Source organism: Microtus oregoni, unplaced genomic scaffold (genome assembly GCF_018167655.1).
Source record: "Microtus oregoni isolate MIOR12 unplaced genomic scaffold, Mior012 000097F_ref0000449, whole genome shotgun sequence".
Taxonomy (NCBI): Eukaryota; Metazoa; Chordata; class Mammalia; order Rodentia; family Cricetidae; genus Microtus; species Microtus oregoni.
In genome coordinates, this window is record NW_024544710.1 from 1,366,769 (window position 1) to 1,377,102 (window position 10,334).

Below are 10,334 nucleotides of genomic sequence, written 5' to 3' on the forward strand. Positions count from 1 at the left end.
TAAACAGAACAGAATGCTGGGAAGAAGGGAAGTTAAGCAGACGCCATGGCTCTCCTCTCCAGGCACACGCCATAGCTCTCCTCTCCGAGAAGGATGCAGGTTAAGAATATTCCCGGTAAGACACACACCACTTCATGGTGCTACACTCATTAGAAATGGGTTAATCAAGATGTGAGAGTTATCCAAGAAGAGGCTAGATATAATAGGCCAAGCAGTGTTTAAAAGAATATAATTTGTGTGTTGTCATTTCTGGGGCTAAGCTAGCCATGCAGGAGCCGGGCAGGACAAAAAGCAGGCCTGCCCACAGCTCCTTCAACAGACTGGCATATTCTTCCCTGTGAACTCTATAGAACTTGTTTAGTGGTCACAAATTCCTCTATTTTTATTATGGTAAGGCTTTATTTTTCCTTAAATTTTAATTGATAGTTTTGCTGAATATGATAGTCTGTGTTGACAATTTTGGTCTTTCAGAACTTGGAATACATATTTGCAGGCTTGTCTGGCATTAAAGTTTATGTGAAGTAATCAGGTTTATTTTGGTGGACCTGTTTTTATAAGTGATCTAACAATTTCTTCTTGCAGCTTTCAATGCCATTTCTTTAGACTGTATTTTTATGTTTAGCATTAACAATTTCTTGGGGGCATTTCTTTTCTAGTGTGTTATATAGGTCCCTTCTACCTGGATGGACATCCCTTTTTCTAAGTTTAGGAAATTTTCTTCTATCATTTTATTAAAAATAGTCACCATGCATTCACTGTGGCATATTTCATTTATACCCATAATTCAAATATTAGATATTTTCAAGGTATTTCAAAGTTCCCCTGTGTTTTGCTTATTTTTTAAATTCTATTGTCCTTTACTGAGTGATAGAGTTCCTCTTCACGCCAACACTGTACCTTCCACATGACCCATTCTTTCAGCAATGGTTTCCAGTGGGATTTTTATTTGACTTACTAAGTTTTTCATTTCCAGCGTCATTTTAATTTGGATTTTAACAATTCTTTTTTAATCAATTTAATTTGATTAAATTGTATTTTCATATCTTGAATTGACTTCCACATTTCATTCAGCTATTTGGTTTCCTTAGACTATATGTCAATCCTCTTTGAGTTGTTTGAACACAGTTATAATCATTCTTTTGAATTCTTTGTCAGGAAGATCTTCTCAGTCATTTTCATTAGCGTTCATTACTGTGAGATTGGTAATGGTATTTGGGGGTGCTATATTTGCTAATTTTCTGTTGATGTGATAAAACATCATGGCCAAGGCAACTTGATAGATGGAAGGGTTTATTTGGCTTATGTTCCCTGAGTGATAAGGAGCCGGGCGGTGGTGGCGCACGCCTTTAATCCCAGTACTTGGGAGGCAGAGGCAGGCGGATCTCTGTGAGTTCGGGACCAGCCTGGTCTACAAGAGCTAGTTCCAGGACAGGCTCCAAAACCACAGAGAAACCCTGTCTCAAAAAAAAAAAAAAGGCCTGTACCAGAGTGATAAAGGTTGTCATGGAGAGGAATTGTGACAGCAAGCAAGCTTGATGGCTGGAGCTTGAAGCTGAGAGCTCACATCTTGACCTGAAAGCAGGAAGTAGAGATAGTTAACTCTTTTAAACTCTCAAAGCCTGTCTCAAGTGAGGTACTCCTTCCAACGAGGACAAACCTCCTAAACCTACCCAAATAGCCTACTAACAGGGTACTAAATACTCAAATATCTGAACCTCTCGGGGACATTCTCATTTAAACCACCACAGGGGGACATGTTCTGTTTTTTCATGTTACTTTTGTCTCTGTACTAGAATTTGTGCACCTGAAGTAGTTTGTTAGTTAAATCATTTTTTTTCTTCAAAGCACCTTTCTTTTTTCAGTGTAAGCATATATAACATCCATGAGAGCATTACTATAGAAGGTTGAGGACAGGAGCTCTCAAGAAACTGGGTGTGGTATAGAGGAGTAGGACTTCCCTGGAAATACTGGGAAACACGGGAGGAACAAATTTATAGTGTCAGGAGTAGTGTTCCTAATCTGAACTTTGAGGATAGAAGATTCTTGGGGAGACAGGTAGCCTGGAAGCATGTGGAAGCAAGATCCCAGAAGAGCACAGAGTCCCATGAGGATAAACAAAGTGAAATCTACCCAGTGACTCAGAGAAAGGATGCTCTGTAAGTTGGAAGAAGAGACTACTTGGCACGATAGGGAAAGAAAGTTTCAGAACAGCTGGTTGGAATTATAGGATGGGAAGGAGCAGAATCTACTGATGATGTAAGAAAGGGAGTTCCCATAGTAGCCATGTAGTCTGTGGAGTAGAGAAGAATAGGCCTACCTGGCTACAATGGTGAAAGAAGTTCTGGTGGAGGAACAGGGCAGGTCTGTAGGAAGAGAGTGAATGGCTCTACCTGGTAGGTACCAGAAAGGGAAGTCCCAGAGGTAGCCAGGCAGGTCCATGGGGTTAGAAATAGTAGGCATACCTGGTGTCTCATAGAAGGTATGTCCCAGAGGAGTTCAGCAGGCCCTGTTTTATTTTGCTTTGTTTTTGAGTCATGGTCTCACTATGTAGACCAATTTGACCTCTAACTTGCTTCTGCCTACTGAGTACTAATAATTACAGGCATGTGATGGCATATGGCCTTATTAGTGTGTGCTTTTAAATAAAGGGAACAAAACTTGACTGGGAAGAATGTTTAGGGATAGAGGTTAGCCGAAATGAGTAGGGATTTATGGAGTGGCACTTGATGGTCACCTTTATCTCAGGTGGAATGATCTGTCATATCCAATCTATCTAATACCCAAGTAAATGGGCAAAAATGAAGAGCTATAGATGTTTGTACTGCGTCTTAAAAGTATCACACAAGGCTGCAACCTTTTCACAAAATCTTGATCTTAATTATATTCACATTTTTAAAAATCTTGATGTGTTTTTAGAGGAATGGTTATCAAAATTCTATTGAAGTCAAATCAAGAAACTAAGGAGTCCTCTATCCCTTTCAACGTTAGAAATCAATGTTTAAGACACAGAGAAAATAAGTGTGATATATAGGTATGTATATGAATATAGATAAAGATATAGATATATAAATATAAATATATCAAAAAATGAGGGCAGGAATTAGAGAGGGAGTGAAACAAGGAGAGGGGCATGGTAGGATCTGGAGGAAGGAAAGGGGATGTAGCAAAATGATGTAATTTTATTTTAACAATAAAAAGAAATTAACTATGAATGTATAAATGTGAATTGGTTTGTCTTTGAAGAATTTCCATCCTCTAAAGTAGAAACAAAGTAAACAAAACTAATCTCCACATATATGCACATTATTTAGTTATCCTAGACTTTGCATATTTCCTAATTGGGCAGCTATAATTTTAGCTAATTTTTTTACATTTCACTGCTTCCTCTGGTTTTTTGTTTAGGGTGCTATAGTATATAGTTGTTGGTAGGAAATATAAGTACCTTATATGATAGGTGTAAACTCAAAACCAAAGCCAGCATAAATAATGAAGCTGATGTAGAAAACCGATCCCAGTGAGTGTTTTTGAAGCCCCCTAACTGAAATAACATGTAAAATACAAAAGAAGACAAACTGAATGACTAACAATATGTTTTTGAACTGTTCAGGTTGAACGACATTTGAAATTGGGATGAAACAGTAAGAAGCTACATCCATGGATAACCAACAAGATAAAGTCATTGCTGCCTCAGCCGATGAAGAAAACAGTCTGATTAATGGGATCAAAGAAAATGGTAAGAGAGTTTAATTGCCGTATACATTATTTTTCCTGGTAGTCTTTTTTTAATTAATGTAGATTTTCAGTATATAAAAACTTGAGACAGGTTGAATCCAAAATATATCAAAAGTTGATGTAAATCTAAACTTGTCAAATCTTTAACCGAGCTAGAAGAATCCCTGAGAGTTCTCAGATAAATCAGCTTGGGCTGTCAAATCCATCTGCTAAATGAAGTTCCTCAAAGTTGCTAGTAAATTACAAGTATGTAATTCACTAGGAACCTCTCTAACATAAGTTTGCAAGTAGGCTATGTGTCTCATAGCTGAAATGATGAATGGCACCCTGTGCCTTTCCCCCTCTGAAAGCTTTGACTTTTCAATTGATCCATCAGTCCAATTCTTTTACCATTTCTGATGGAGCTCTATCTTTTCTTCAAGAAGAATCTGAACCTAAAAATGATTATTTTTCACTTGTATGAATTTTCAGTATTAAATCAGGGTTATTTTATTACTGTTTTGGTGGTGATTCATAAAGCTAGAAAAAAAGGCTCTGATATCCAGGTGTTAGAAACTGACTAAGGAAAAGAGACTTAATGAATCCTATCTAAGATCTTTAACTTTATTCATGTTTTTTATTTCCGATTTTGTCTAGACTCAGAGGACCAGGATGTGGCAATGAAGTCATTTGTAGCTCTAGAAGCTACTACACCAGTCCAACCTATACCAGTGGTACAAAAAGAGCCCCCAATGTTTCCTAGGGGTCTCCTACCTCTGCCGCCTAAGAAGCCGTGTGTGCAGAGCCCTCTATCTCCTTTGGGCCTGATTGAAGCACCTGATCATTCCGCTAATAGCGCTTCTGTGAATGCCATCTCCCTCACATCTGGAGTTGCAAAAGGCCTGAACACATGGTCACTGCCCAGTGAGTGTGAGAAAGCACCATTTGCCATCATGGAGCCCGCAGGCATGTCGGCTCTGAATGGAGACTGCTTCATGCAGCCAAGCCGGACTTGCTTAGGTTGCTTCATGGAGTCAAAAGAAACAGTAGATCCTGAACCAGGGATCAGTCTAAAAGTCAGTGATCCAAATAGAGATTATGAAACATGTGCAGTCTCTGATATAGGGATTCAGTGCATTAATGCTGGAGAAAATATGAAATATGGAGAGCAGCTGTTTTCAGACCAGCTGTTAGGCTTCCCCCTGCAAAAACCAAGGGCAAGAAATAGGCGAGAAACTGAAAAGCCTGACATTGACCTGGAAGATCCAACTCAGAAAGGTTATTATGAGGCATTACTGTTAGATAAGTGCAATACAGAAGAAGCTTTACTGGCAAACTCCAATCAGGATTGGGGTTACTTTGAGACTTTTATTAGTGAGAGTAAGATTGAACTACTTGACCTCTGTTCCAAGAATGAACTGTCTGTTAACCTTTTCTCTGAAGAAGATGTGGATAACTATATGTTCGATGATGATGAGTCAACACTGGGCAGTGATGTCTGCTCCCTCAAAATTCGATATGAGTCCTTTCAGGACAATGTTCGAGATAAGACCACCCTTCTGATGCAGGAAGATGCCCAATTCAATTTTTTCCCCAGTGTCTTTACTACATGTCCCAAGAGGGAATCTAAGAGTGGAATCCTCAAGCAGAGCAGCGATTTTTCTCAATTCAAGGTCCCTGATGTGAGCATCATCTGGGGAGAGGAAGATAAAAACATGGACAAGAAAAAAAGACAAAGAGGAAGTGCATGAAGACAAAAGTATAGAGAAAAAACACGAAATGGATAATGAAGAAAAGCCTGAATTAAATAATAAACCATGCAGTGGGCTTGAGGTAGAGCAATTTAAGAACCCAAAGCCGGACCATCTTACTAATTCCCTGGAGACGCCAGGAACTTTCAGTGATGATAATTCCTTCATTGAGGTCTCATATGATGCCATGGGGGAGATCAAAGACTGTAGCGGCTATATGTCTCGGGAAACTAATTCTGGAAGCTCATCCTCCCAGCAGAACTATGGACTGAGAGCCAAGAGAAAAGTCAGATACAGTGAAGATTATCTATATGATATTGACTCACTAGAAGGGGAAAAAGTAAATGAGAGAAAGGAATGGATTCCAGGTGGTTCGAAAGAAGATGATGATGATGAATGGTGTCCCAAAAAGAGAAGAAAAGCAACCCGCAAGGAGCCCCCTGTTATTATCAAATATATCATCATCAATCGTTTTAAAGGTGAGAAGAACATGCTGGTGAAGCTAAGTAAAGTAGATGCCAGTGAGACAACAGTAAATTTGAGTGAGAATCAGCTCAGTAAGTATGCCAAGTTAGCACCTTTGAAGGGCTTCTGGCAAAAGAAGAAAAAGCAGAGAAACAGCAACACAGACGCCATCAAAACACCCTTATGCCAGAAGCAAAGCTTTGAACCAGGTAACTTTGAGGTGTCATTCCTACCACCTGCTCGTAAACGAAAATCTAAGCTTGGCAACAGACACAAGATTCAAAAGATCCAATCCATGGAATCTTCAGCAAGCAGTAAGCAGGTTTCATTCTGCAGTGATCAAAAACAAGCTAGTAATCGCAAAGAAGAAGGCAGCTTCAAAGGTACACCAAAGTCAGCACCTCTTGCTGCTCCAAGCTGTGCCAGTGAGTCACATTTAGGTGGCATCATAGTCCCTAACTCAGTCAAAGTCAAAACCCAAGACTCAGAGTTTAAGGGGCCAGAAAGGAAAGTGCTCAACAAAATTAAATTTAAAAGTTAAGCTAGGTTAAAATCCAAAAAAATCAAAACCGGACAAGAAAACAAACCAGTTCAAATGAGCCCTGTCTTAGAAGACCAATCCTCCAAGGCTGATTTAAAAAATGAAGTCATTCCTGGAACCTCAAATGGTTCCCATCTGTCTGAATTTCACGAGACAAAGGTTAAGAGTTCCACTTTCTTACCAACCACCTGCTCTTCTGAAATGCCTTTATCTTCTGCTAATGTTGCCACTAATATACCTGTTATCCCTGGAGGGTATCTGCAAACACTGTTAGATGCTTCTGACTTGTCCAATAATACTAGTATCTCATACTTCACCAGCCATTCTCCAGATCAAAATGAAGCCAGCCTTGCTCAAATGGAAAAATCATTTGTACCTCTCCAGTCTTCTCAGGACTGTGTGCTGTCCTCATCTTCTGAGTCTGAGCTGCAACAATCATCTCATGACTTCAAAATGGAAGCAAGCAATTATGGAAGCATGTGGTCCAACAAGGCTACATCTGGCCCACAAGAGTTCATGACTGAAGTCTCAAGGGAGATCGCCACAAACCAATCTGATGAATTCGAAGTGTCCCAAGTAGTCTCCATGGAGAATAACCTCACAACTCTAACATACAGTCCTGTCTGCCTCAACGGTGTCAGCAATGGTTGTAACAAGATTCTGTATGCCTCTGTGCAGGACTCTCATCTCCCATCTGATGACTCTTATCAATTGTGTCACTTTAATAACGGAGAGCTCTGCTTTCCTTTCCAGCAGGCTCCACTCAGTACAGACGATGACAGCCGGCTCTTTAACTTTGATTCAATGACTCCCTTTTCTGTCAGTTCAAGCAATTATTGTCCCTTAAGCTTGAAATCCTGTGACAACGATGGTGATGATGAGATCATTGATGACTTCTTGGCCCACTGCAGCCCGAAACTGGTGATCCAGCAGAGCATTGATGAGATCGCTCCACTAAAAGAGTCCACTGACCTCCTCGATATCTCCAACTTCACTCCTGACGAGTTCCGCCACTCTTCCCTCTCAGAAATGTCTCCACCGGACACACCCAGCCTTTCTCCTCAGAGTACCAGATGTGAGAGTGTCAAAACACTAGGAACCATGAAGGCATTCCAAGAGGGTGTCCCAGGATCGTTGGGCAGCATGGAGAAAATCAAGTGGGACTGTGGTACCCTTTCACAACAAGTCCATGTGGATGATGCCTTTACAGTAAATAACCATCCGTTTCAGTTCCATATGTTCAACGATGAGGACTCTGTTGGCCTGCTCCAAAATAACCCTTGCCTGTCAACCTTTGATGAGTCAGCTGGACAAATCAGTGCCAACAACAAAGTGTCAAAAGCAAAGAAGAAAGTTTCACCTGGCAAGAGTGGGGCTGTGAGCCAAAGTTCTTCACAGAAAAATGCCAAGAAAAAGTCCCCCAAAGCCAGCAACAAAGGGGGTGAAAAGCCACCTAGCAAAACCTCCCGCCAGGTTTCTAAATCAACAAAGAAAGGGAAACATGTGGCTGCAGTCAATGGAGAGAAAATGCAGACTGGGAGTGGCCGTAGCGGGGGCCAACCCAACAGCACATCCTCCAGTGGAAAGACTGAATGTATTCAACATGGTGGTCCTGTTGCCTCTGTGAAGATTCCAAGTCAGAAGGGACTTTCCGGAGACTGGGCCTTGGGAAAGGAAAGCAAGCCAGCCTGGAATGACATGAGTACAGTCACTAATACCAACAACCTTCTGGATGATGACCAACGGGAATTTCAAGAGCCTTCCTATATCTTGTCCAACATTGCCTCTGGTATGGCAGATGTGCAGAGATTCATGATGGCCTCCATGGAGCCCCTTTGGGAACCCATGGAGCAGCAAGGGGAGTCCAACACATTCTACTCCCCTGATTCCAATAGCCTGAAATTAAAAACCCTCAAAATATTAGCTGGTACACCACAAGAATCTAAGAAAAAGGTTAATAATGGGTCTTCAGGAGCTTCTAAGAATCACAAATCAGTCAAAGGTGCGAGCAAAAGCAACGGGAAAGCAGCAGTTGCTGATCCTGGTAGTGAAGACATGCCTGGCTACAATGAGGACTCTCAATCTGCCTTCTTTGATAAAAAGTACAGTGACGTGAGCACTTCAGGCAATAATGGACCAACACACAAGAAATTATATCGTCACAAAGCCAGCTCCAAGACCGTGCGAGATGAGAAATATAAGGGGAAACGTGTGGAACGAGAACAGGTCCACAAGGATGAGGCTGGGGCAGCTTCTTTTGAAAAACTGAGGTAATACTGCACCAAAATGGCTAAGAAGAGATGTTTCCTTGGCTTTCCTACTACCTGCTGAGTCCAGAGTTCCTCATTTTTTTCCCTCTTGAAAGCAGAAGTTTGCATGAGAGACTCTTTCCTATTCTCTTCCTTTTTCAAATTAAAAAGAAAAGAAAAACGTGCATGGAAATCCCTGTTCCTTTAAGCCACTCAAAATATCGGCCAATTTTGTTGTGGCTAGGCTAGGGATAAGTTCTAACAGAGGCTACATTTTCCTCCTATTCTGCATTAATTATTGCTTATTAAAAAAATAGAACTAAAATATGCTCTTGAATGATTTTTGGAATGAAAGGGCTTTGCAATAAAGACAGATTCTGAACAACATAATCAAAAAGTCATGTAGACAAAAAGCCAAGATCATTTCAGCAAAAGAGCATTACTTGTCAACACACGGCAATTAAGAGTACTTTCTCTATCATTCTGCGTCAGACGACATCTAGTATGGTGTCAATATATTTATATGGTATGATCCCTTTGTGGACATACACTAAAACTTACTAAGATGACATAAATTCTTTGATTTTTTTCTGCAGAGATTCCAACTACAGTCTCTTAAAAGCAGAAAAAGCATTTGGGGTTTTACCTGTGTTTAAAGAAGAGACTCACATTTTCCAGAAAGACATTTAGTGTTTGTGTTTTATTTCTTTCAAAATAAGCTTTGTGGTATGTATGTTGACCTGTAAGTGCTTAAAGAAAAATTTAAATTGTGGGAATAAGTCTTTGAAATCAAACTTTAACCTGATGTTCTGTGTAAAAGACTTTAAAAGTCATACAGTTGCACAAGTAGTTTATGCACTGTTTGCCCACAAGGAAAAAATGGAAAACATTGTGCCAAACTACAAATAAGTAACTGTACTGTATATAGTTTTACTTCTATATCAACATTTGGTTGTGAGTATTTGGGGGGACTTGTCCCTGTTAATATACTAGAAACATTCCAGTGGTTCTTGCTATTAAGCACCCCCACTTTTGTGGCTAGCACCTGTAGATCACAGTGGAAACATATGTTGTGTTATAAAAATTACCAAAACAAAGGAAAATGTTTGAATTGTGCCAAATCTTCTTACCTCATCTCCCACATTCACCCCATCATCAGTGATTATTAAATCTATATGTATATACACGCTCACACATGTGTATACAATATGCATGTGTGTTTACATACATACACACATCCTTGCATACATTCTTTTGACTGTTTTAAACTCTATTATCTTGTGTGGAAATATGAACAATTAAGCAAGGCACAATAAAGATTTGTTTGTTCCTAAGTCTAAGGATTAAAATGTTGGAAAGGCTTAAAGGTCACAACAGCTAAGTCCATCAGGGACAGAGTATTTGCATTTACAGATCCTTGTACAAGGAAATAAAACAGCTGCTTTGAAAGTTTGTTTTCCAAAGCAAAATCTGTAGCGGAAAGTAATTTAAAGTGCAAAGTTATATTGCTGATACTTTATATCTCAGTTTTATATATTTTATTATAGTCTGGGATAAATTATAAAATAGCTATAGAATTGACACTAATAATAAATGAAATGCATAGATTGCTTTTAT

The 10,334-nt window shown here is 39.7% G+C and overlaps 1 protein-coding gene across 1 annotated transcript in view; it reads left to right on the forward strand.

The window, feature by feature from the left end:
• The window catches only part of LOC121442892 (neurite extension and migration factor-like), a 131,760-nt gene extending 121,827 nt beyond the window's left edge, over window positions 1-9,933 (forward strand). Inside the window, 4 exon segments of the mRNA XM_041644535.1 lie at window positions 3,608-3,733; window positions 4,369-5,435; window positions 5,437-8,738; window positions 9,314-9,933. Of these exon segments, the coding sequence (XP_041500469.1) occupies window positions 3,655-3,733; window positions 4,369-5,435; window positions 5,437-8,738; window positions 9,314-9,407 (4,542 nt within the window). The 5' untranslated portion in view covers window positions 3,608-3,654 and the 3' untranslated portion in view covers window positions 9,408-9,933.
• The last annotated feature ends 401 nt before the right edge of the window (window positions 9,934-10,334 follow it).